The 26,018-nt window shown below is 37.6% G+C and overlaps 7 protein-coding genes and 2 non-coding genes across 11 annotated transcripts; 4 read left to right on the top strand and 5 right to left on the bottom strand.

The window, feature by feature from the left end:
- Window positions 1-181: 181 nt before the first annotated feature.
- Window positions 182-5,452, bottom strand: LOC104739739 (wings apart-like protein 1). Of its 2 annotated transcripts, none has more exons than XM_087484072.1 (13): window positions 4,824-5,452; window positions 4,194-4,293; window positions 3,719-4,058; window positions 3,399-3,511; window positions 2,844-2,972; window positions 2,613-2,706; window positions 2,407-2,511; window positions 1,691-2,301; window positions 1,340-1,593; window positions 1,023-1,170; window positions 819-916; window positions 647-728; window positions 182-560 (listed from the first exon to the last, which is right to left on the bottom strand). In XM_087484072.1, exons 1-13 carry the CDS (start codon window positions 5,276-5,278, stop codon window positions 477-479), a joined length of 2,613 nt encoding a protein of 870 aa, XP_087340198.1. In that variant the 5' UTR covers window positions 5,279-5,452; the 3' UTR covers window positions 182-476. The 2 variants fall into 2 exon arrangements, with proteins under 2 accessions (XP_087340198.1, XP_087340199.1); XM_087484073.1 differs by having other exon boundaries at window positions 3,389-3,511; window positions 4,824-5,408.
- Window positions 5,453-9,544: 4,092 nt separating this feature from the next.
- On the bottom strand, window positions 9,545-11,963 carry LOC104739735 (putative receptor-like protein kinase At1g11050). Its single transcript, XM_010460180.3, has one exon. The coding sequence runs from the start codon at window positions 11,696-11,698 to the stop codon at window positions 9,722-9,724; it is 1,977 nt and encodes a 658-aa protein (XP_010458482.1). The 5' UTR covers window positions 11,699-11,963; the 3' UTR covers window positions 9,545-9,721.
- A 589-nt stretch (window positions 11,964-12,552) lies between these two features.
- LOC104739734 (uncharacterized) lies at window positions 12,553-14,664 on the top strand. The gene is made up of 3 exons (XM_087485896.1): window positions 12,553-12,826; window positions 13,120-13,859; window positions 13,952-14,664. Exons 1-3 carry the CDS (start codon window positions 12,686-12,688, stop codon window positions 14,400-14,402), a joined length of 1,332 nt encoding a protein of 443 aa, XP_087342022.1. The 5' UTR covers window positions 12,553-12,685; the 3' UTR covers window positions 14,403-14,664.
- Window positions 14,665-15,011: 347 nt separating this feature from the next.
- On the top strand, window positions 15,012-15,085 carry TRNAR-UCG (transfer RNA arginine (anticodon UCG)). The gene has a single exon. It is a non-coding gene; the product is annotated as a tRNA-Arg (tRNA).
- A 299-nt stretch (window positions 15,086-15,384) lies between these two features.
- On the bottom strand, window positions 15,385-17,303 carry LOC104739733 (uncharacterized). Its single transcript, XM_010460178.3, has 3 exons — window positions 16,484-17,303; window positions 16,042-16,165; window positions 15,385-15,934 (listed from the first exon to the last, which is right to left on the bottom strand). The coding sequence occupies exons 1-3, from the start codon at window positions 16,943-16,945 to the stop codon at window positions 15,555-15,557; spliced, it is 966 nt and encodes a 321-aa protein (XP_010458480.1). The 5' UTR covers window positions 16,946-17,303; the 3' UTR covers window positions 15,385-15,554.
- Window positions 17,217-17,301, bottom strand: TRNAM-CAU (transfer RNA methionine (anticodon CAU)). Its single transcript is given in 2 exon segments — window positions 17,217-17,252; window positions 17,264-17,301. It is a non-coding gene; the product is annotated as a tRNA-Met (tRNA).
- A 400-nt stretch (window positions 17,304-17,703) lies between the features above and the next one.
- On the top strand, window positions 17,704-22,129 carry LOC104739732 (MLO-like protein 4). Of its 2 annotated transcripts, XM_010460177.2 has the most exons (16): window positions 17,704-17,811; window positions 17,945-18,146; window positions 18,524-18,581; window positions 18,697-18,917; window positions 19,014-19,130; window positions 19,442-19,502; window positions 19,934-20,025; window positions 20,156-20,230; window positions 20,411-20,496; window positions 20,611-20,660; window positions 20,753-20,793; window positions 20,877-21,050; window positions 21,146-21,181; window positions 21,267-21,334; window positions 21,408-21,468; window positions 21,576-22,129. In XM_010460177.2, the coding sequence occupies exons 2-16, from the start codon at window positions 18,021-18,023 to the stop codon at window positions 22,026-22,028; spliced, it is 1,719 nt and encodes a 572-aa protein (XP_010458479.2). In that variant the 5' UTR covers window positions 17,704-17,811; window positions 17,945-18,020; the 3' UTR covers window positions 22,029-22,129. The 2 variants fall into 2 exon arrangements, with proteins under 2 accessions (XP_010458479.2, XP_087340197.1); XM_087484071.1 differs by lacking the exon at window positions 17,704-17,811 and having other exon boundaries at window positions 17,869-18,146.
- A 1,179-nt stretch (window positions 22,130-23,308) lies between these two features.
- Window positions 23,309-26,005, top strand: LOC104739731 (zinc transporter 4, chloroplastic). The gene is made up of 4 exons (XM_010460175.3): window positions 23,309-23,601; window positions 23,686-23,743; window positions 23,880-24,586; window positions 24,799-26,005. Exons 1-4 carry the CDS (start codon window positions 23,587-23,589, stop codon window positions 25,252-25,254), a joined length of 1,236 nt encoding a protein of 411 aa, XP_010458477.1. The 5' UTR covers window positions 23,309-23,586; the 3' UTR covers window positions 25,255-26,005.
- Window positions 25,359-25,931, bottom strand: LOC104739730 (ferredoxin-1, chloroplastic). The gene has a single exon (XM_010460174.3). It carries the CDS (start codon window positions 25,929-25,931, stop codon window positions 25,494-25,496), a length of 438 nt encoding a protein of 145 aa, XP_010458476.1. The 3' UTR covers window positions 25,359-25,493.
- Window positions 26,006-26,018: the final 13 nt, after the last annotated feature.

Below are 26,018 nucleotides of genomic sequence, written 5' to 3'. Positions count from 1 at the left end.
TGCTAAAACGAATTAATAAAAATATGCATAAAATGGATTAATTATTTTTTTGCCGAGTTTTTTTACAGCTTCAAGTAATTCCAAAACTCAGACACGCTACGAGATATCAAAACGTAAGACGTTATCTACAAGATAGTCGATGTTTACATACATATAACGATGGAACAGATTAGAAGACAAAGGTCGTAGAGCAAACTTGTATATATGATTTAGTCAAGAAAACTACAAAAGAATGGAGTGTAAGAGTAAGAGTAAGAGTAAAACTGTAAAAGACAACTAAAACAACCCTAAGCCGAGACAGACAGTAAAACTCTAAAAGATAGAACTAACGTACTAATAGTAGCCTTATATCATACATCAACATGATCACCAGAGTTAGTGATCACCCCAAAGCATTCCAAGTGTTTCTTTTCTTGCAGAAGCTGTACACAGAAAATGGAGAATGAATAATTAATGTTCCCTTTGATGATCCCATTTCACGGTAATTTGCAGGATTTAATCACTTCCATCACTGCTTTATGCGTCTCCGGAGGGATCATTTTCAGAGTCATGTGAAATGCCTGAAGAACAAACATAGTACACAATCACTTCAACGGATTCTCCTAGCCTAAAATTGAATAGCCATAAGGTGTTAAAAGGTACATACCACAAATCTTTCCAAGACCGGTACAAGAATCGCGAGTTTGCGTTTCGGGAGATAGTCCTTGATGGAGTTGCGTATACTACTACTGCTAGTGGGGTCCAAGAGCATGTTTAGTTTCTAGTAGAAGATTAGATGGATTATGACATATATACTGAGATTGAAAACAAAAAAGTACCTTTCGGTTGAAAGAAAGGCGAGTAGTAGAGCAGAGTACGCCTCCACAATCATCTTTTCCGCTTCCTTTTCACCTTCTAGAACAGCTTCTTCATCATCCTGAATACAAAAAAAAAAGGAAAAAAAAAACACAGCAGGTTTAATACTAAAAGCCTGTTCTGTGGATTTCGAAATTCAAGTAAACAACAGTGATACGGCTACTCACTAAGGTGAATGTAGTTGTGTCTTCTTTGGCCTCTGCTGATCCTTGATTAGTGAGAAAGATTGAACATAGTAAAGGAATCATTTGCTGTTCACTCTCTTGCAACCCTTCTGGTTTTGTGATAGGAACACTAGCTGAAGCAAGCCGTGATCTACAAAAATATCAGTTGCTTGATTAGAAAACAGATACCAATACCAATTCCGCTGTGACTAGTTTAACTTGTATTGACTCGACCACATGATAGTGTTAATAGAGTGTGACCGCAATAAAGCAAAATCTAAAACGTTATTGGTAAAAGCTGAGATTTTGTTTGCACCAACCTGTTCACTCCGTCTTTCTCAACCAAATTTACCAGCAATCCCAAGATGGCAACAAGAAATTCTAACTCCTGATCTGTAAGATGTGCGTCTTTCTTCTGATGGGATGATCCCCTCATTTCCATCTCACTGAAAAGCAGAGATATGGTGAAAGACGGGAAGTGTCTGGCAATTAATTCAGCCATGCTTTCAAGCCCTCTGCACCCACCAACTTGCCGACAACCGACAGCGTTGTCATTTGTTAAGTTCATCAAAACCTGCAAATAGATAATCTTGAACTAAATTTTTGCTACTCCGGCTAAGAGAATTACCCCACAGACCAGCAAACAGGTGTTAACAGACTAAGAAAATTACCTTTACGGCTGTTAAAAGGCAATCAGATAAAAGACATAGACATTCTTCATCAACGTCATTTGTACAAGAAGATGGTTGCAGCGATGTACTGCAGTCTCTGTCACTTGATTCTTCTTGGGAATCCAACCTATGGTTTGATGATTCATCTTGGCTCGAGAACAGCTGATAGAAACTGTCATCTTTACTTTGTTTGTAGCATCCTTTCTTCTTTTGAGCTCTAGAATGCTTTTGCTTTACGGACACTACTGCCCACTTGGAAGGTTGAGAATCTTCCAAATCAAACGCAAAAGGATCTTCGCTGTCCTCAGGGGATGCAAAACCTCCATTATTTTTACAGCTTGGTTCTCCAGCTTGACTAGTCCTTAAAGTACTTCTGGCAATGCCACTACCCAATGACGCTAATCTCCCTGCAAATGTACCAGATATGGTGGAACCCACTCTTGTTTTTGACGTAGTAGGCTCATTCCCAGACACACTTGATTGAGACCCCGACATTGATGTTGGTGAGGAATCTAAATGGATTATGGAATGACTTCTTTGGGATACACTCTTGGAGACAGAGCCAACAGTCGAGCATGTATCTGAACTGATTGTCACAACCTCATTGGCAACTGCAAAAGAGAGAAGCGGCTTAGCATAGAAAAATACAGAGACCAAAGGGGGAATAGAGAGAATGAGAGGAGACAGACTCATTTGTGGCTATAAGAATAATTTACCTTTCCGATCTGCTCCCAAGATAGAATCACAATTACCACCATTTGAATAGTGAGGATTCACGTTGTTCCTATTCGGACTTGGAAAACCTCCACGTAGGTGAAGACCTGGCCATCAGTCCAACCAGAAATCAGGATAAGAGAAGATAGACCGAGAGGAAGTCATAATGTGTAACAATTCAAAACAAGACATGGTATCAATTGCACACCTGAAAGCATCTTAATGACACTTATTGTGAGCTCTGTGAAAGACATTTTGGATTCATGAGAGCCCAAACATTTCTTAAATTCGAGCAAATGATTCTGAAACACACAATTAGCATTAGAGTTATATTATAATAGGCATTGAGTTATATATACTGCAACTTGATAACAATTGATTAACGTCTCAATCTCAAGAATATTGTCATGAATCTAGAAACCAATATACTATATAATACCTGGTTGTCTGTGCTGAGGAACGTAGCATTTTCCATGATTTTCAGACATTTCAGAAGCAACATTAAACTCTGTTTATGCAGATTATCTTTCTTTTCCTGGACGGAAAGTGCGTCATTCTCCACCCAGCGCTGCATATATCTTCTGTATTAGATTCTTTCAATAAATATAAAATAATGCAATTGCAAACTGCCAGTAATGAATGAAGATAATCACGACAAAGGAGAGTATACATGAACCTGCCAGCAATAGAAGTGTCTTATATTATTGCAAATTTGTCAAAAAAATACGTATTCTGAGTTTAAACAAAGTCATTTACCACTGCAAATACGGTCAACAAGTAATCTATCTTTCAATATACAATGTAAAAGAAAGTACATTCACTTAAACAACTTTTCAGCAGTAAACTGGACTTAAACAAAGAATAGACCCTGAAAATACCTATACAATTACAAAATTAACAACCTAAGATGCTTTATACAAGTTATCGTAGACTGCAATGTCTATCTTATAATAAAAAATACTAATGCAGATGAAAAAAACATACAGGTTCACACCTCCATAATAGCGTGACAATCCATAACCACCTCAAGGACTGCATCAAGTCCTCCTAGTTCTCGCAGTTTCTCCTTGAAATTCCCTCCGGTCTTTTTCACAGAACCAGAAGTATCTGCATGAGGGGAAATGAACTAAATTACTGACAATAAACAAAAGATCACAATATTATCACCTTAGAATCTACGCTAATAGGAAAGCAAAATAAATTACTGGAGAGGAAAGGAACATTTAAGCAAAATAAATCTAACTATATCTAAGATGATCCCGAAATAGTTAGCTAGTCATTAGTTCCAACAGAAGAGGCAAAACTTTTAAATACCATCAAAAGAAATTTTGGATAAGCACGCCCTCTCCATGGCCAACAAAGCTACCCATTTCGTACTTAGCTCAGGCCTCGTTGTTTCAGTTTTACAGCCATCATTCATTTTCATTTCTTTGCAATTAACAAGAAGTTCCTGAACTCTTGAAAGTATATCACTGGAGCTTGGATCATTTATTTTCGCTGGATCCCTTGCTGCATCAACATCTTTAAGTAATGACAAGAGCTTAAATCCTATATTGTGTGGCTTCCCTTGGGTGCTAGTGACAACCACAGGTTTCAACAACTTTATCAGAAACTTGATACACTCGGGTGACTCCATAAAGTGTTCGTCTTGACCCTGGAGTCATGAAAATGAACTGGTAAATTTAAATACGGAGAATGTGAAATAGTGATAGAGAAAGAAAAGCAAAATGTCAATGGATCAAACATTATACATTAAAAACATATAAAGCAGCATCTGCAAGTCACTTACATCAGCAGTTAGCACAAAGAAAAGAGTGGCTGCGGCAAGATTGCTTGGTATGTCATCAAGGCTAAGAACCAATATCGCATCAATTATGGATTGGGAAATCCTGAAACAATAAGCTCCCACAAAATTAGATAATCTTTTCGTCAGAGTTCATGATACTCAAGCATCCATTTAGGATTTCTCATGGACAAACACAAAATCTCCAATACTTGGGAGAGAATTAGACATATATATATTCCTAAAACCTTACTTTGAGTGCATCATAATACAAACCCTATTCAGCAATATACACTCCAATCCACCACAACCCAGAAATACACAAAAGTTCTCAACACTAACATGCCCTAATCCTCTTCAGACAATCATAAAGACTAAATCCATCACAAATCTGATTCACACAAGAAGCGAACTTCAAAACCATTGACATTGTCGGCATCGAAGAATTTGTATACAGATCGTGCCCTAAATCCAGAAGACCGAAAAATAATGAAAAACCCAGAACTCAAACAGATCTTTTACACAAAACCCACAAGCCAATTAAGAGAATTTCTCAAAAATCAAACCCCAGAAAAGAATTGGGGAGATCGAAAAAAACCTAAGAAAAGAGGGCTAAGTAAAGGCGTGTGTGTGTACCCCTGAGCTCTCAAGGAGCGACGCTGGTGTTGAGATGCGCAAATCGAGAGCAAAGAAGACAAGCTAGCTCTTCTGATCCTCAGCTGTTGTCCTTTCCTCAACCCATCAAGCGCAAAGTTAACCTCATCCTCATGCTCCATCAGCTCACCAAACTCCTGAGCCTCGAGCAAAGTAGAAGTAAAACCGAAAGCCTCACCGTTCCTCACTCTCTTCGCCCTCCGTACGCCTCCTCCTCCGTTCTGTGGATAATCATCTCGGAAACTTGACCTCGAGGAAGAATGCCAAAGAGAGGAAGACTCTTGACTGGAGAAAGGAAGAAGAGAGTAATCTATAGGTTCGATGTCCGGCGACGAAGATGAAGAGAGATACTCTGTCTGCGAAACGGTGTCGTTAAGAGAGTCGGATAAGGTCCTCGGAATACCCGGCTTACGGCGGCCGTAGGTTCGCTCCATCATCGCCGAGACGAGTCGTTGAATTTGCAATTTTTGGGGTTGATTTTTTTTTAGGTGAGGAATCCGAAAACAAAGGGGTATTTCGGGAATAAACACAAAATATTAAAGTGCGCTCGTAAATAATAAGATCTGTAGCTCTGAATGAAGAAGAAGACTAGAAGAGCTGCTAACGTGATTGGCCGTTACTTTTACTAACCTTTTTATTAAAATGTTTTAAAATTTAATTAACTATGTTTTAAATATTAGTATGGGAAACAAAAAAAAAAAAAAAAACATTTGACACTCTGGGACTTCAAATTACATAATTATACAATGAACATGATGATACAGTATACACAATACTTTTATGTTTTTTTAGGTTCAGTACTTCAGTTTATCCTCCTTGGTTTAAATGGTTAAACAGATCGAGTTTAAAGTGATAAATTGGCATCAAAGGTTCACAGAGAATTTAATCAAAAACAATTATTATTTTTACTTCACAAAAAAATAAAAAAATAAAAAAAATTAACAAAAGGAGACAAAAATGCTTAAGTTTGTCTTTTTGGTCTCGCTTTTTTTCACTGCAATACGTTAGTTCTTCTATTTTTGGATGGTACAATTTGCATGCCAGAGATTTTTCTTCTGGTTATATAATTAGTCTCGTAAAATTATCATTCTGATTTTTTTTCTAACGATTTTTCTTCACAATCATTTTTGTTCGGTGTTAAGTTTTGCCAAAGGCTACTTTTTTCAGTGGTATCGTTTTCTTACGGTAAACCATATCATATATTGAAAATTAAATTGGATTTAAGTTATTGTACAAAACTTTGTTTGAAATAAAAAAACATGCACAATACATTGTTTGTTGTTATGTTCATACCAAAAAAAAAAAAAAAAGAATTTTACGGATCAACAATAATAGTACTACTTTTTCTAATTTTATGTATCAATTTATGTAATTTTCTTATCTATATACAAATATATATTACAAAACAAAATCGGCATTCATAACCCTATCTCATATCAGTTTAGTATTTGATTTATTTTTAATTTGGTTTAGACAATAAATAATTATATTACATTAAAAAAAATGGAAAGAAAAAGTGATGTATCTATTTAGGATAGAAAACATGTCTTGTCCCGCCTCAAGAACTATCAAACCTGGCCAAAAATATCAAAACTTCTCAAATCGAATGATCTTTAGAAGATTGTATAGTATTCTTAAAATAATTTGTTATTCAATTGATGATTTTTAAAAATTTTCCAAAATCCTATGTTATTCAATTTGGAATCTATGTAAAATCATTTGAAATCATTTACAATATCTTGTTATTTAATCAATGATTTACAAAACTTATTTAAAATCTACTGTTATTCAAAATATCATAACTTTTTAAAAAAATACTACTTTGAATGATTCTACAAAACTTTTATTTGTTTTTTTAGCTGAAAAAAATGAATAACAAATCATACATTTTGAGGTAGAATTTCAGATGATTTCATAAAAAAAAATCAACAGTCAATACAATACAGTGGCGTGATATCTATAAAAGGGCAGTGGCGTGATATCTTCTCGAGACACTCATCACACAAATTGTGGTTTCTAGATAGGTACAAGAACTTGATCCTTGACTTGACAATCAGTTCATTGTCATAGTCTTCCACTACAAAATTCGTCCCTTCAATAATCATGCACCTCAGGGAAACACATCTTTCGATGATGGTAAAGAATGATAAACCAGTCAACTTGGAACAGAAACTAAAGTTCACAAAGGTTAAACGCGGAAAGAACATCGCTAGTTTCATAATCATATCATCAGAGAGGAAATTAGCTCCGTTAAGGTTCAAGTGAAGCACTGTTTGGTACTTAGAAAGCAAGTACGATAGCCCATCGAAAGTAAAACCCTGGCAATTGGAGGGAAGAAGCTTCTTTAGAGGCAACTTGGCATCAACAATAAAACAGAGCAACTCATCGAATAAAAACGAATCGGAGAGATCAAGGTCAATCAATCGGAGAGATCAAGGTCTCGTGAAAAATATGAGTAACAAATCATACCTTCTGAAGCTTCTTCTCTTTCTCTCTCTCAAAACCAACTTTTCCTCCTTCTCTTTCTCTCTATACAATCCTCGATTTGGGGATTTTTACTAGTTCAGTATAATCTGGGTTGCGAAGAATTTTATAGCTTTGTTTAATCCAAAATCAAGAAAGGAACCTCTCTCTGCCTTATTACTAGTTCAGTATATTAGCTTTGTTTAATCCGAAGATTGAATCTTTTGTTTAATCCAAGATTGAAATTGATAATGATCTCTAGCTGTGAATATAATAATAGCTTTGTTCAATTTTGTTTAATAGCTTTGTTTGATTTTTATCTCCCATCTACGTAACGTTGGGTAAGTTCATCAATTCATTCACAACCCAAATTAATCTGGAACCTCTCTTTGAAGTTTCTCCTGCACCTTCACAAACACAAATAAGCGATTGTATAAATTTTTTTTTTATTTTTTTGTGTTATAAAATATTCTAAAATCATCCAAAATTTACTAATAAAATCTCATAGAATTTAATAGAATCACATATTATTTTCCTTTTCTTCTAATAGAAAAACTCTAAAACACAATCAAATTTCCTAAAATCTTTCAAAATTCTAAAATATTGAAATCCTATCAAATCCTAAAAAAAACAAGTTTAATACCTCCCGTAAATTGTCTGGATAAATCCAACTCAGTAGCTCTGCCCCATAACAATTTTGCTATTTTTATCCGTAAAAATCTTGTTTTTCTTGAAATAAGGCTCTCAAAATAATATCTAATATTTACGTATTCTGAAGTTGGTATGTACAGTTACTCAAGTGAGATTTGAGAATCGAATACAACTACCTTAAAAAAAGATTAGTTTATCCAGATCTTTGTCATATATTTTATAAAGAATATTTGGATATTATATTACTTTTGAGAAACTATGATAAGATGAAGATATTCTCTACTAGCTTATCAAAAATTGTAACAGAATATAATAGTATCAACATTCCCGAAATTTGTGTATGTCGTTAATGTTGTTTACTTGTTTCCCTTTCTGTGCTACTAACTATGATTGTGACTGTATAATATATTCTATATAAATCAACCAAAACAGAAATTGTAACTCTAGTATCAACTTTCCAAATGTTTTGTATATCGTTGTCCTTTTTTTTGCAGATAATTCGAAATTAAATTCGGAAATCTTGGCTGAGTTGAATGTGTTGAGATCGGATTTGATATGAATTTAAATTGATTTGATCATTTTAATAATTAATATTTTGCTAATGATGGAAAGTTCAAAATTTAACGTATGCGCTGACCAAAAACAGTATTCAAGATATTCAGGGAATATATTATTCTACCATATATATTCATTTGAAGTGATAAATTGGCAGGATCATGTGTTTCTTCCTATAAATACATCCACCACTATATACATTTGATCAAGGTTCACAGAGAACTTTATCAAAAACAATTGTTATTTTTTACTTTACAAAAAAAAAAAAGACTAACAAATGGATACAAAAATGCTTAAGATTGTCTTCTTGGCCTCACTTTTTTTCACAGCAACACGTAAGTTATTCTTTTTTGGGTGGTTCAATTTGTATGGCAGAGATTTTTCTTCTGGTTTAAATAGTCTCGTAAAATCCAAGAATATAATATAATCACAATATACAATAATGATAATTTTGTTCTTTTTCTAATGATTTTTTCAAACACATTTTTGTTCGGTGTAATAAACTTTGCCAGGGACTAGTTTTATTTTAATGATATAGGTTTCATACTGTAAACCACATAATATATTAAAAATTAAATTGGATTTAAGTTATAGTACAAAGCTCTGTTTGAAAGAGAGAAAAAAACATACATAATACATTATTTGATGTTGATGTTCATAAAAAAATAGGATCTACAGGTAATACTTTCTTTTTTATCTAATTTTATGTATCAATTTATGTACTTTTCTTATCTATATACAAATAAATTTTATAACAGGCAAAAAAGAAAAAAAAAAAAAATACACAAATTATGATGATTGCAGAATTTTACATGGTGGCTGAGGCGAGAGGACCAATAACTATTCCAAGGTGCACCAATGCCAATGTGGAAATCTGCGCATTATGGTGCGGCAATAACTGTGAAGTATGTGCGTGCGTAAATCATTACTGCAGTTGTGAAGCCTTCCTTCCTCCAGGACCACCACGAGTATCTCCAGGAGGACCTCCACGAGCCACCGTCCTCCCAGCATCCAAGCCTTCGACTCTTGCTTAATTTAATCAAAGTTTTTCTTAAAAGGAACTTTACATACATGTATGTGTTTCTTATGATATTCTACAATATTTCGAAATTGGTTTACATGATTTGAAATCTAAAAAAAATGTGACCCTTGCATTCCAAAGTATTTACAAAACCAAAATATACACTTTCACAAATGAGCCTAGTTTTTTTTCATCGGAGCATATCTCCGGAATGTATTTGTATCCCGCTAAGCGTAGGCGATATAGTGAAACCGTTACCATCCATTCGGTATGAAGGATGCGAGAGCGGGACTGGTCGATCCGGAATTGGAGGAACTTCGATGTCTCCTTCAAGCATTTTCAATGCATCCAATATTGTTGGCCTTAAAGCAACCAATACATGAGCACACAAAATCCCAACTTGCAAGAATCTCTCCATTATCCCTTTCGGATTAGACATCCCTGAGCCTTCGTCTCTCAACAAAGACTGGTCAAGAGCTTCCTCTGTTTTCCCAGCTTTAACCAAAGACCAAGCCCAATCCGTGATCAGAAACGTGTTCGGCGATCCGGAAGTAGACATATCAAGAGCTTTCCTTCCGCACATTATCTCCAACACAACAACACCAAAGCTATACACATCGCTTTTCTCTGTTAACTGACCATAAAGCGCGTACTCGGGAGCCAAATAACCATGTGTTCCCGCCACTCTAGTAGTGAGATGAGACTCACCATCTCTACTCTGTTTCGCTAAACCGAAATCAGCTACCCTCGCTCTCATATCAACATCTAACAATATGTTAGTACCTTTGATATCACGGTGGTAAATCGCAGGTTTCACACCGTAATGCAAATAAGCCAACCCTTTGGCTACATCCAAAATGATGCTCTTCCTCTGAGGCCAGCTAAATGGTATTATCTTCTGAGTCTCTCCCTTAGGAAACAAATGATCATCAAGGTTTCCATTAGACATGTAGTCATAAACAAGACATCTCTGACTCTGACTATCATCATCAACCATACTACAACCTCTAAGCGGAACAAGGTTCCTATGTTTCAAATTGCTAATAATCTCAACCTCGTTACGAAACTCAGCATCCCCTTGAAACTCAGATTCTATCACCTTCTTAACCGCGATAACCGATCCATCCGGTAAAACACCTTTGTAAACGAAACCAAACCCGCCTCGACCGATGAAATTTTTCTGAGAGAAGTTGTTAGTTGCCTTCTCAAGTTCCTCGATTTTGAACCAGATTGAGCCAGTGTTTGGTCTCCATCTCGGTCTAGACTCTTGATCCACCTCCCAACCAGCTTCTCCCTTTTTAACAAACCGGAAATACAAACAAACAAAACCGGCAATAACCAGAGCTCCGAAGATAGATCCGGTTACCCCTGAAACAATAGCCACCGTGTGTTTCTTCTTCTTTGGGATCAACGGAGATGTCAAGCTCAAAGAGAAGAGACAAGAGAGAGCATCATCACCCTCAGGTCCTTTCTCATTAACGATACCAGCAGCGTAAAGAACAGCGAAATGGTAACAACCGAGACCGTGAGAGCTATTACCATCAAGACCGATGAGCTGCTTCTGAACCTTAAACCCAGCCGCCACACAAGCGTCGCATCGGGAGAGATCTGTTAGACCACTGCTACAGGAGGAGTCAAGCGCCGACTTGGGACCGAGACGAGAGACCCAATCTTGAGTCGTTTGGATTCCGGCACAGGTGTCGTTAGTGATGACGAATTGGCCCGGATCGAAGCAGAGGGAAGTGAGATTCGAAGAGAGAGAGAGCGCGTCGAGCTTCGTCTGGAGGTTGTTGATACAAGAGACGGAAGTAGCGAGATTAGGGAGACGGAAGTTGGATGTTTGTTTGAGACGACGAGCTAGAGGGATTCCGATTAGGGTTAAGATAGCTTGACAGCAACTGGTTTTGCTGTTGACTGATTTGTCGTAGCTTAGACAGTCAGTTGTGTTCCATGGGATTGTTAGGACATGGGAGAAATCTAAAGGACAAGTTGGTGACGGAGACGGAGATTGAGCAACAACAACGCAGGTTGAGAAGAGGAGGAGAAGAGAAAGAAGAAGTAAGAAGAGGAAACGAAGGTTCACCATTGGTGAAATCGGAGATATGGGTTTTGGGGAATTTGAGGTCTTTTGGTGGTGCGAAAGTGAGTGATTGATTCTGGCGGCCATGAAAGTTGGGATTCTTGTTTCTCTTGTGGGTTTGGGTCAAAGAGGCTGCTTTGATATGTTGACTTTTGGGAAGTAACATGGGAAACTCAGTGCTTGTTTGTCCCCACCTGCAACTAACTGCCAACACTATAAACGTTACGTTGTCGTTGTTGAACATATTCTTTAGTGACCACGTTTCAATTTACTCTTTGTTAATAATGTGGGAAAAAAGTGGAAAAGCATGTAATATATAATTAGTGTAAGATTGAAAGAGATTTGAGTTACGTCTAAATGTAGATTTGCATCTACCTTTACACAAATTAATCAAAAAAAATCTAAACGATAAGACAAAGAAAAAAAGTGAAAAAGGTCAACCAGAGATTCGGAAAAAACCTATAAAAAAAAAAGTCAAGTAGATATATCATTTTAAACAGTCGACCAAACCTCTTACGTGGCGTGGAGCATGTTATAGGAAATGGGGATCCACTATTACAGAGAAAATTAGTATTATATGCAAACATTACAACACTATACATTCGAAACAGCTAGCTGATCATGTTGCAGACAAAGATCTTATAAATACATTGCAATCGAAACAGCTACGTGTCAATATGATCAGGCACTTTCGATGAATAACAAATGTACCGCTACCAAATGTATCTTCAATGGTTAAATGCCTTCAAATAGGAAATTATTAGTTGGTGAGTTCAATACTTTTAATTGATCATACAGTCCTTCCTAGTAAAATGTTATTAGGAGGAATTTTATTTATGTTTAATACTAACAGTTAAACATAAAAATATATACCAAAATTAATTAAGAAACAAAAGGAACAGAAATTTCCTAATAAAAGCTTCCCCCGCAAACAACTCGGCTCTTCGTCTGTCTGGTCATCTAATTTCTCAATCATTGCACACACGACAACAAAGTTTCCTAATCTCTCTCTCTTCCTCTGTTTTCTCTTTCCGCCAATTTCCCGATCATCATCTTCTTCTTCTTCTGGATGCAATGGGGACTCCTCGGTCGCCGGCCACAGATTTCTTCGGCATTTCCAAGACAGCATGCAAAGCCTACAAGTCCCTCGTCACCAAATTGCACCCTCTCTCCTCTTCTCATCGCAAATCCGAATCCCACTCCGACGCCGATTCCGTACGTTATCATCTCTTCTCCATGCAAATTTCCAATTCTATACAAATGTGACTAACGCGATTTAGTAGTGATCATCATTCCATTTACGTTTTCACATATTTAGCAATAAAGTTTTTTTTTTAATATCTCGAATAATAGCATAGAAAATATATAAAATTGTTCGCCACATTGATCAATCGTAGAATTTGAAATTCTGTTTCGTAAAAAAAATAAAAATCCCAAATTTCAGTTTTCAAATAAATACAGATCGTAAGAACGTTAAAGAATGAATCGTGTTTGTAAAACATTTACAGGCAATCCACCAAAGATATCTAGAGGAGAAATTTGCGGAGGAGGATGATCTTATCGCTGCTAGGAGAAGTCTCCGGTTACAGAGCATGGACGATAGCTCCTTCTTCAAACGCCGATCTTCTCTCTTATCAAACTCAAGTAGCCGCCGTAGCCACACGCCGCAAGCTAGACCAACCTACCTCTCCTCCTCCGGTTCTTCCAACCACCGTTCTGCTTTCTCCCGAAGCACTAGCCGTAGAGACGAAGGTAGCAGCCACGGCGGAGGGAGAAGCCACGGTTTGAAATCACGTCCGATCTCGAACAACGCGAGTCCGATGACGTCGCCTTTTACAAGTCCGAGAGGGAAAGATCAAACCTTAGGTGATTTATTTGGTTCCATACAAGGAGTAACGTCTCCTCCAAGCTCTAGTCCGATCAACGGCGTGAAACAATCTTCTCCGTCGTCGATATCGAAGAGCGCTAGCAAAAGAGATAAAGAAGATAGAGGCTCTGCGAGTTCGGCGACGTCGACGTCTTTGCCGTTTTCTAAGAGCAAGAGCACGAGACAGCAAGAGAGGGACGCGGCTGGGTCAGTAGGGAAGAGTATAAGCCGGAGGAGCACAACGCCGATAGTGTTTTCACAGTCTACACCACCGAAAAAACCACCGGCTGTAGAGAAAAAGCTTGAATGTACGTTGGAAGAACTCTGCCATGGCGGAGTCAAGAACATCAAGATCAAAAGAGATATCATTACCGATGAAGGGTTTGTTTCTTTGCTCCAAATCTCATTTTTTATTTGCATTTTGAGTTTTATTTGTAACCAACAAATGATTCATTATGTTCTGTAATGAACAGGTTGATTAAGCAACAAGAAGAGATGTTAAGAGTGAACATCAAACCGGGATGGAAGAAAGGGACAAAGATCACATTTGAAGGAGTAGGGAACGAAAAACCGGGCTATCTCCCGGAAGATATAACATTCGTTGTCGAAGAGAAGAGACATCCTTTGTTCAAAAGACGCGGAGATGACTTAGAGATTTGTGTAGAGATTTCTCTTTTAAAGGCTTTAACTGGATGTAAACTCTCGGTGCCATTATTGACCGGCGAGTCAATGTCGATAACTGTAGGAGATGTGATCTTCCATGGATTTGAGAAGGCGATCAAAGGTCAAGGTATGCCAAATGTTAAAGAAGAAGGTAAGCGAGGGGATTTGAAAATAACGTTTCTAGTGAATTTCCCGGAAACGTTGAGTGAAGAACAACGGTCAATGGCCTATGAGGTTTTAAAAGATTGTTCTTGGGCATAATAAGGCTTTTTTTAATATTACATATATGTGTGTCTTCATGCCTTTCACTTGTTCTTCGTTGTATATAATACGAGTTGAGGGTTTGATGCGTTAAATTGTGATTCGTTTAGGCTTACTTTATTGTTTTCTTCGTAACAATCATTTTCTTAGATTGAGCTGTTTTATGTGGTTCTTGCTGTGAATGATACAGTTGTCTTGTTCCGCACCTATGTAGTTTCTTGTCATTGTTGTGAAGGTAAATGCATAATTTGGGTTTTTGGCATTTCCTTGTGGCTGGCCTAAAAGATTTTTTTTTTTTGATAAAGACTTGCGAAAGCCTAACGGTCTTCAACGGTAAGTAGGTTTTCTCAAGCAACAAATGAATAGATTGTCAATTTCATAGGAAGTATATATTTGTAATAAATATGGCATCCCAGACGAAAAATTTGGATTAGTTCTTTACTTCTTTTAAGGCATGGAAAACGTTTAGTGAAGAAGATTGATTTATAAATCTCGATCAACAAAGTCAACTAAAGTTTCACAATCTCCTGACAGTCCTCAATTGTATTTGGATTGGATTAAAAACACGGTTTAACTATATATTTACCAATATGTAATAAAATATTCAAAGACCGCATAGCGCAGTGGATTAGCGCGTCTGACTTCGGATCAGAAGGTCGTGGGTTCGACTCCCACTGTGGTCGTATTTTTTTCTTGTTCTGATATCTAGTTTTGGAGTTATCTAGGACATTTTAAGCTGCACAGCACGATATCTATCCGTAATCTTTCACTTACCAGATGCTCTTAATTATTTACAAGTATCTCATTGCTTTTTAGAAACTGTTATTCAAAGGAACAATAAGTATCTCTGATGAGAGTTTTCTGTGAGACAAAAACATTGGTTAATAAAAATTCAAGAAAGAGTAAAACCGAAACAATTCTATAGACTCTGTTTGTAAATTTGAATCTCAATGTCTTTAGTATTCACTAAAATGCAATAGCATTGCTTCAACTCATATATATATATAGAGAGACGACAACATACATTAGGTACTTCAACATTGGGTGATAAAGAAAAGAAACACTCTGTGGACAAAGATGTATGAACTTGTTTCTCTAATGTACCTGAAACTCCATTAGAACCTTTTTTTATTGCACAGTGAAAAGAAACGGTCACAGAAGTTTCAGCATTTTAAGTCTTCCTTCGTGCTCTGCATCCAGCTTTGGGGGAGTGTAACTTCCGTGAAGATCCTCCACAATGTACTCCTTTGTGAGCTCTCGCTTGGTGAGAATATGGTAATGTCTCTGCCATATCCTTTGGATAGCCATAGTAGTAGCAAGAAAACCATAAGCTAAACCAAGAATGGCGAAGATGACGACAAAGACAACAACAAGAGCAAAACAAGCTTCCATTGAAGCAGGGAAACAATCCAAGACACCCCATCCGTAACAGCAGTTCTGGCATCCAGCCATCCTCGGGTCATTACCGTTGATGGCAGAGCAATGTAGAATGATTCCAAGAAATCCAGTCAGCACAAAGAAGGATACAACCCCTAAGATTCATGATACACCAAATGTTTAACCGCGTGTCAGGATTCTTTCTAGATCCATAGTATTCCAAATGTACTTTAGTTACAAAATGAAAGAATTGAGTAAATACCGATGCAGTAATAAAACGGGATGGGATGTTTGGACAAGATACGATCCCAATCATCGTTGAAAGAGTTCCGAAATTCTCCATCTTTGTCCATCATATATGCAAGTCCAGCCATAACAGCTATAACCTAGAATTGTCAACAACCTTCTTCTTATCAGGCATCAAAATGATTCAGTGTCTTTAAGACTCTTAAAGATGTTTCTTTGAATTTTCAGTCAATTTCTATGGAAAACAAAACACAAGTCACACAAAACCATCTGACAGTCTCAAGTTCTATTGTCAAACCATGTGAAATTGCGCAGTGACCAGGTCAAGATTCGAAATCTAGATACAATTTGTGACTCAAATAATGACAACAGACAAAAACTATCTTAATAAATGCCTCATGAAAACTGCAATTACAAGAACTATAAAGTAAAGCTGACAGATAGAGAGAGATACTCACAGTCTGCACAGCTACGAAAACCAAAAGCACATCTCTAGCGACAAAGAGTCTGAATTTAGCTTTGCGACGCCAAGAGTTGTTATCCTCAAAAGGTTCGACTCTGAGATGAAACTGAGCTTTGCAGGTGGTACAGTGAGAGAAAGCAAAACCTTCTTTAACAGATCGCCAATGATCGAGACATGACCGATGCACAAACTGCTGAGTGCCTTTGCACATACACGGTGATATCAATTCGTCGCCTAACAATTCGCTATCGTCCTCCAAACAAATACGACAGCAAGGAGCTGACGAAGCATCGTTCTCCAAATCTTCTTCAGTTTTTATCTCATCGCTAGTCTCTTCTGCTACCACCACAACAGACGCCGAAGGAGATGAAGAATTGGTGTGATCACCCAACAATGGAGCGGAATCACTAAGCTTTTGCGAATCCGGTGGCTGCAATTGTACTTCACCTTGCATCATTGATCAACCCTTCGCTAACCCTAAATTTCCAGACACAAATTTTTTTATGGTAGAAATCAATCGTCGTTCGAGATCATAGAGGAAGGATTTGAATCGGATTAAACATATTCGGGTCTCTGAGATATTGATCGGCGGGGAAAAAACAAACGTGCGAAGATGTGAGAAGAAGATTATAGAAGTGGAAGAGAGACAAAAACTGGGAAAGAAGAAGGTCAACAATGTCAGAGAGAGAGAGAGAGAGAGGGAATTGAAAAAGATGGGAAAAGGAAATTGGGGTGAGAGAGGCTCGAACTCTCGACCTCAGGATCACTCAGTAGCTATGAGACCTACGCGCTAGCCAACTGCGCCACCACCCCAATGATGTGATGTTGTACACGTATTTTATAGTTATCTAATCTTAGTAAACAGTCATCACTACTCAGTTTAAAAGGTACACGTAAAGTCTAACATTAACCGATTAGTAAATGATCGGTTGAGTTGTTGCTGGTAGATTGTGATAGGGTTCATAGTAGATGTAGATTGCTGCTATAAATTTGGTTTGTAATAAAATTGTATGAAATGGCCTAAATGTGGTTTGATATCTGATCCTACTAATTTAATATTCCATTTAATTCGGACAATGATTGATTGAAACTCTCCTGATAAACCGATTTAGATAATCAAACCGGACTCTGTTATCATCGATATATGATTGAACCGGCCGGTCAAGTCCGGCTATTGAATTGCATTATTAAGTTTAGGTTCTTTTAACGACATTTAGGGGGAAGAGCACATGAGAAGCATTAATTGAAAGCAAATGAATAAAGAAAGAGAAGAGACCGTTGGAGAAAGACGAGGAAGCAACCATGTGCTATGGTTTCTACTTGGTACAGCATTCCATGAGCTTTCTCTTCTTCTTCTCTTTGACTATATTTTTTTATTTTAAGCAAAAATATATATATATATATATATATAAAAAGCTAAACTTTTTATTACTACTCCCTCTTCTCGTAATCACAGATGCAGATCGATTCTCCTTTTTTCTCGGGAGAAAAGTTTGTTCTTGCGACTTTCCCGGAAGATCTCTTCTCCGGAGATGGAGCATATGATGAAAGAAGGGAGGTCTCTTGCAGAGACGCCGACTTACTCTGTTGCTTCCGTTGTTACTGTTTTGATCTTTGTTTGCTTTCTCGTTGAACGAGCCATTTACAGATTTGGCAAGGTGAGGTTTTTTTGGTTTTTTTGGTTTTTTTTAGTTTTATGCTTTATGCATACTATGTGTTTGTTGAAATGCTCAGCTCAGAAAAACATGAGTGTGAGTAAAAAAGTGTTTTATGAGTTTTCTGCACTTGGTTGGGGTACTAAAGTCTCTTTCTTTCTTTGATTAGTGAACAGAACACGTTTTAATCTGAGAATGGGTACTTGAAAGTGAGAATTTTTATGCACGAGTTTGTTAATTGACATATATGTCTATAAAGTCTCTTTCTTTCTTTGATTAGTGTACAGCACATGTTTTTTCTGAGAATGGGTACTAGAAAGTGAGAAATTTAATGGACGAGTTTATTCATGGACTTTTGTGTTTGTGTTCGTGTATTTCAGTGGTTAAAGAAGACTAGAAGAAAGGCACTTTTTACTTCGCTTGAGAAGATGAAAGAGGGTATGTCAAATATACCCGTGGTGAAGCTGCGGCGCTTATAAATTTTGCTAGAAATAGTAAAGATGCTTTCTTTTTCTTTTGGTTTGATTTTGACTTGTGAAATTTTTCTCGGTAGAGTTGATGTTGCTGGGACTTATATCACTGCTGTTGTCACAAAGCGCGAGATGGATATCAGAAATCTGTGTAAACTCCTCCCTTTTCAATAGTAAATTCTACATTTGCTCCGAAGAGGACTACGGAATCCATAAGAAAGTTCTTCTGGAACACACACCTTCTACAAACAACACTTCCTTACCTCATCACGGAATACATGAAGCCTCTCATCAATGTGGTCATGTAAATGTCTAGTTGTCTACTTATATATCAACTTTAAAGCCTCTTTTCCGTTTGACCTTTAATAATTGCTGAACTAGTTTTTGGATCCAATGTCAGGGCCGTGAACCATTTGTGTCGTATGAGGGCCTCGAACAACTCCTAAGATTCTTGTTTGTCCTGGGTATCACTCATGTTCTGTACAGTGGCATTGCCATCGGTTTAGCCATGAGCAAGGTACACTTTCTAGCTCCTGAATCTTCAAATTGTGTTACAATTATACTCTTGGGTATTTCTATGTTTCTCGAGGGGAAGACAATCGACATATACTGTACACTATAACCTTCATCTTCATGTTTAGAGTATGTAGAGAACCCTCTATGATCAAAAATATTTTGTGCTCTTAAGTTATGTCAATAGATTGTATCTTCAATTTATATATTGAGGGAAAACCATCGATATTAACATTTGTGTACAAAGAGCTTTGTTAAGATTATACAGACGAACAGATCAATACAATCTGAAACAGTGTTGTCTTTTTATCACAGATTTACAGTTGGAGAAAATGGGAAACCCAAGCGATCATCATGGCTGAATCAGATATCCATGGTAAATAACAAGACATGTCTGTCTCTCCTTCAAATAAAAGCACATGCGGGACTCAGTTACCTTAGTATTAGGAGCAGCATGAGACTAGGACTATGTTCAGTATACATAGGTTGTTCATTCATGAACTCGCTTGAGCTGTGGTGATGCTTTTATGCAGCATTTGCAAAATTCTCTTCATCTTAACTAGCAGGTCTAAGACACTGAACTATTATAGATACAGATATAGGGAAAAAATAAACCCTTTCTAGCCAAGTATTATCACTTATACAGGATTGACATGAACTGGGTTGGGAAGAGACGTACAGGCTATCTTGTCTGTGATTTCCGTTTTTTCACAAACAGATAATTCATTGTTACAGATTTTCCTTAACACTTAGGATGCTTTCGTTGTTACTCATATATACCCTTGTCTTCTTGACTTTGTTCAACAGCAAAGAAGACCAAGGTGATGAAGCGTCAGGCTACGTTTGTCTTCCATCATGCCTCTCATCCCTGGAGTAACAATCGTTTTCTCATTTGGATGGTAACTCCCCATGCTTTTACCTTAAGCTGTATAGTTTTCAAAAAGTTTCATATCTCCATTATTACATGTTTCTTCAGAATCTATTTTTTACGGCATTTCTCCAGCTGTAAAATATATGTTTGCATTGCAGCTTTGTTTCTTGCGGCAATTTAGAGGCTCTATACGAAAGTCTGACTACTTCGCACTTCGGTTAGGTTTCCTCACTGTGAGTAACATAGTACCTTCTTTATCTCGTTTCTCAGTCTTTCCCTTCATATATACTTATGTACTACTTTTCTGGAGTGAAGGTTGATCTTAGTATCTTTGTTCTCAAAACTTCTCATTTAATCTGGTAGCTGGCATGATTTGTGTACTGAATCCGTTCTTCATTACTTTGAAATTTCAGAAACATAACTTGCCATTTACATACAACTTCCATATGTATATGGTACGGACGATGGAAGATGAGTTTCATGGCATTGTAGGAATTAGGTAGGCGTTTCTTAGAAATGAAGTTTATCAAAGACTCTTTATTCAACTGTTTTCAGAAGATTTCATAAGGGGTCACAGAATGGGACTGATGCATGTTTCTTGATGAATCAACAGCTGGCCGCTTTGGGTTTACGCTATAGTATGCATCTGCATAAATGTTCATGGTAACTCATCGGTTACATAAAAACAAAGTACATTGAAATTTGTATCTCCATATTTAAGCCTTGTCTTTACTAATTCGGTAGTTTCATTGCAGGCCTGAATATGTACTTTTGGTTATCATTCATCCCTGCCATTGTAAGTAACAAAGCAAGAATAAGTAAAAAGCTTGAAATTCATAAACACTCAGAGAATGTGTTTGTATTTGTTTGTTGTTTAAGCTTGTCATGTTGGTTGGAACCAAACTAGAGCACGTTGTCTCGAAGCTTGCTCTCGAGGTTAAGGAGCAGCAGACAGGCACAACTAATGGGGCTCAAGTCAAACCACGTGACGGACTCTTCTGGTTTGGGAAACCAGAAATTCTGCTGCGGTTGATACAGTTTATCATTTTTCAGGTAATGAGTTTTTCTTTCCCAGTTTTTTACAAGCCATGAGCCATGATTTTTGTTTATTCACAGACATGATCCTTACATATTTCCTGGTAATACAGAATGCGTTTGAGATGGCAACGTTCATCTGGTTCTTGGTAAGGCCACCTTATAAAAATACTGGCATCAATCCTTATATGTGAAGTTTTCTATTTCTGAAAAACCCTTCATTTCGTATATAAGTGGGGAATCAAGGAAAGATCTTGCTTCATGAAGAACCATGTGATGATATCAAGCCGGCTAATTTCTGGGTGCGTTTCCAAATACATAACAATTTGCAGCAACCACCTGTCTCTAAGGGTTTTTATTTTCTGGTGAATGCAGGGTTCTCGTTCAGTTCTGGTGTAGTTATGGCACTGTGCCTCTCAACGTAATCGTCACTCAGGTTCGTCAAAACTTATCATATAAATCTACAAGTTCCATAATCTGAAAGCCTATTCACAGGTCTATGACTTAACATCGTTCATAAATTTTATGGATTCACCTGAACAGATGGGATCTCGGCACAAGAAAGCTGTGATAGCAGAGAGCGTAAGAGACTCACTTCACAGCTGGTGCAAGAGAGTGAAAGAGAGGTCAAAGCAGACAAGATCAGTGTGTTCTCTAGATACAGCAACAATAGACGAGAGAGACGAGATGACAGTAGGGACATTGTCGAGGAGCTCGTCGATGACTTCACTGAATCAAATTACCATAAACTCTGTAGACCAAGCAGAGTCTATATTCGGAGCAGCAGCTTCATCGAGCAGTCCTCAAGAGGAATACACCTCGAGGGTCGAAGAATATCTGTCTGAAACATTCAATAACATTGGTTCGGTGCCACCTTTAAACGATGAGATTGAGATTGAGATAGAAGGGGAGGAAGATAATGGAAGGAGGGGAAGTGGGAGTGATGAGAATGGTGATGCTGGAGAAACACTTCTTGAGTTGTTTAGGAGGACTTGATACTATCTCCGCTTTTAGAAGCTTCGTTAAGTTGTAAATTACTTGACATACACACATACAAGAATACGTTTAACAAAAGTAAAAATCTTCTTTTGAACCAAGTCGCCTTGGTCCTTTAAGATCACTTCTGAGTCATAAAAAAAAAAAACAAAAAAAAAACAAAAAATCTTCTTTTGTTTGGTCATTCCGATATTAAGCAGTCTTTTGGTCGTTTTACTTTGGTTTAGGGAAATATTAATCGGAGCTAAAACAACAAAACGAACTTTGCTTACAGAAAACAATCTCTAATCTGATTTGGGTCTATAGGGCCAAGTCCATTCGATAGCAAAATAGCCGTTGGTCCGTGTTATTTGGATAAGCCTTGGAGAGGTGTTGTACGTGATATTTTTGTTTTAAAAATATGATGAAATATTTAAATTTTTTATTATCTAACTTGTTCTAATTTATTTTTGGGTATCAGTACTACAAATATATTATTCCTATATATATTATTCCAATATTATGAACATCAAAATGTAGTTTTATTTTCAATTCTACTTTTAAATTATCTAATTTGGTGGGGCTAACTAGTTTATTAATCATGATAATTCACTTGAAAACGTCAACTCATATATCTATTCTATGACTCAATAAGGTACTTATGGCAATCGAAGTGGATAATTCCAGTGTTCTGGTATCTACTTTCTTAGCTACTGTTGGTCATGATTTGCTTGGATTGGCCTCCAACACATAAACCCACACGGTATAGTACCGATTGGCCTCCGTGATACTAAACACCGAAAAGATTTAGGAGGCAGCTTGTTGGTAAGTGGAACAAATGGTTAAAAAAAAAATGAATATTTTGGACAAAAGAAACACTTGTTATTAAGTTGCAATCATTCTGTCTTACATTATTTATTTTTTATATTTTTATATTTTTTTACTTCTTTAACATCCCCATTGAAATAAGCATTTGCATTCAATTGTACTTCATTATATACTAAAAAAAAAAAAATCACACCGTCATTGCATTAGCACTAATATAGATTATCAAATGCATTACCACATTGCATCATCAATCCATCACAGGTTATTATTATATCAACAACAAAAAGAAAAAAAACAAATGTTACAATCACAACATTTTACATCGAAAAAGACAATCGTACATTCTCACTACATACTTTATAATACTAGTATTGAAGATGGGGAGCTTAGTTCCATAAATTACTCCTTTTATGTTTTTTTTTTTTTTTTTATTTAGAAAAAGAAATAAAAGTGAGAGAGAAAAAAAACAGAATAACGTGAAAATGTCGACATAATGGCTAAGTATAGACAAAGATTGGGGGAAGCTCTGTTAACATCCGCGTCATGAGTGTTCAACATGCCACTGAGCTAAGCTAACCCAATTCGTAATCGCAAACGCCCTGACGATGTCGTCACTCTTTCGCTCTTTCTCCTCCTCCAAGTTGCCTTCTTTTCGATTTCTCTCTTATATTTTATTTTTTATAGTCTCTCTCTCTCTCACCTTTCTGCTTCTTCTTGATCCCGAGAAGACGAAGACACTCTTGTTGTTCCCATGTTCATCGTCGATGTTAGATAATTCCTCCCTCCCTTGGGATTCGTCTCCGTCTCTCCAATTCTTTATAATTCTCTTCTCTATGCTCTTTCTTTATAGGTTCTTTGGAAATTGTTTCCTCTATACACATTTGGATCAGAAACAGATTCTCTCTCAGGTATTTCATCGAACACTTACCCTACAAAAATTCACTGTGATCTCTGTTCTTGATTTATTCTTATCTGATGTAGAATTGAGATTCTGAATTGCGTTCTCTGTTGCTATATGGACCCCAAAAAAAAAAAAAACAAAAGAGTCCATTTTGCAGATAGTTCCCGAGGAAATGGCTTCTTCTACCACTAAAATCCTCTGTGATGCTGGAGAATCAGACCTTTGTCGAGACGATTCAGCTGCATTCCTCCTTAAGTTTGTAGCCATTGCTTCGATTCTACTAGCTGGAGCTGCAGGTGTGGCCATACCTCTCGTTGGACGGAACCGTCGGTTTCTTCAAACTGAAGGGAATCTATTTGTAGCTGCTAAAGCTTTTGCAGCTGGTGTCATACTCGCCACTGGCTTTGTCCATATGCTTGCAGGCGGCACTGAAGCTCTGAGTAATCCGTGTTTACCTGATTATCCGTGGTCTAAGTTTCCTTTTCCTGGTTTCTTTGCAATGATTGCTGCTTTAGTTACTCTGCTTGTTGATTTCATGGGGACACAGTACTATGAGAGGAAGCAAGAGAGTAGTAGTAGTAATCAGGCTGCTAGTGAAGCCAGTGGTCGTGAAGAGACATCTGTTGTTCCCGTTGTGGACAGAGTAAATGAGAACAAAGTTTTTGGTGAAGAAGACGGTGGTGGGATTCACATTGTTGGTATTCGTGCTCATGCCGCTCATCATAGACATAGTCACTCTAATGGCCATGGTACATGCGATGGACATGCTCAAGGACATTCACATGGACATGGGCATGTGCATGGGATTTCTGATGTTGAAAATGGAGCTAGGCATGTTGTTGTTTCTCAGGTTTGAAATCTCGTATCCCTTTCACAGTTTTGTGATTCATATATCAAAGTAGAAGCTTGTGTGTTTGTGTTTGTGTTAAGAATAGGCTTACAAACACTTCTAGAACCTCAAAAGCTAGCTTGTATAAATCGTTTCCACTTCCTTTGCAATGTGTGGGATCTATGCATCATCTTATCGATTTATCTAACCCTTTGTAATGATGGATATTGCAGATATTGGAGCTTGGCATTGTGTCGCACTCAATCATCATCGGTTTATCCCTTGGTGTATCACAATCTCCATGCACGATCAGGCCTCTCATTGCAGCTCTATCATTTCACCAATTCTTTGAAGGATTTGCGCTAGGAGGCTGCATCTCTCAGGCACAGTTCAGGAACAAATCAGCGACCATAATGGCTTGCTTCTTCGCCTTAACCACACCGGTAGGTATCGGGATTGGAACAGCAGTGGCTTCGTCTTTCAACTCGCATAGCCCAGGAGCTTTGGTCACTGAGGGCATACTGGACTCGCTCTCGGCTGGGATACTGGTGTACATGGCTCTGGTGGACCTCATCGCAGCTGATTTTCTAAGCAAAAGGATGAGTTGTAATGTGAGGCTTCAAGTTGTGTCTTATGTAATGTTGTTCCTTGGAGCTGGACTTATGTCCGCACTCGCCATTTGGGCTTGACTCTTCTATTAGATTACAACATATTATCTTCTGTAGATTCGAAAATAATAATATACGCCTTCTGCTTATCTTTTTCACATTCATTCTTAGAAGAAACAAGAAAATTGAAAGAACAAAGATATATAAATTTATTAATTGATCTTATATAAGGATGAACCAAATTAGGGCGACATTAGTGAAGTAACAATAGAGATGGCTTATACAACAAGGGATCACATTCATTAAAAAGCTTTAAAAATTTAAGCAAGTTCTTCTTCTTTGTGGGTTTCGATGACGACATCAGAAGTCGGCCAAGCCATACAGGTCAAGACATAACCCATTTCCATCTGTTCATCGTCTAAGAAGCTCTGTTCCGACTGGTCAACGGAGCCAGATACCACTTTCCCGACGCAACTCGAGCAAGCACCGGCACGGCATGAGTAGGGCAAGTCCATTCCGGCATCCTCTGCAGCGTCGAGGACGAAGACGTCACTTGCGCACTCCACTTCTTTTTCGCCCTCCGGTGTGATGAACTTGACCTTGTAGGCGGTGACGCGACCGCCGCGTGCGGTGGAGGATTTGAGGCCGAAGAGGGATTGTGTGTTGGCCGCTGGGAGAGATCTGAGGCTCATTGGTGTCTGTTGACGGCGGAGGAAAGAGGTGCTTACGATGGCGCCTGAGAGAGCACTGGAAGCCATTGTTGAAACTTGAAAGATGATAAAAAAATTCTACGGATTATGTGAGAGTCTGTTGTGTGTGGCCTTGTGAAAATGGCGTCGAAAGTG

Source organism: Camelina sativa, chromosome 14, assembly GCF_030686135.1.
Source record: "Camelina sativa cultivar CO46 ecotype springtype chromosome 14, ASM3068613v1".
Classification (NCBI taxonomy): domain Eukaryota; kingdom Viridiplantae; phylum Streptophyta; class Magnoliopsida; order Brassicales; family Brassicaceae; genus Camelina; species Camelina sativa.
Note: the sequence above shows the minus strand (reverse complement) of the source record. Positions and strands in the feature narration are given on the sequence as shown.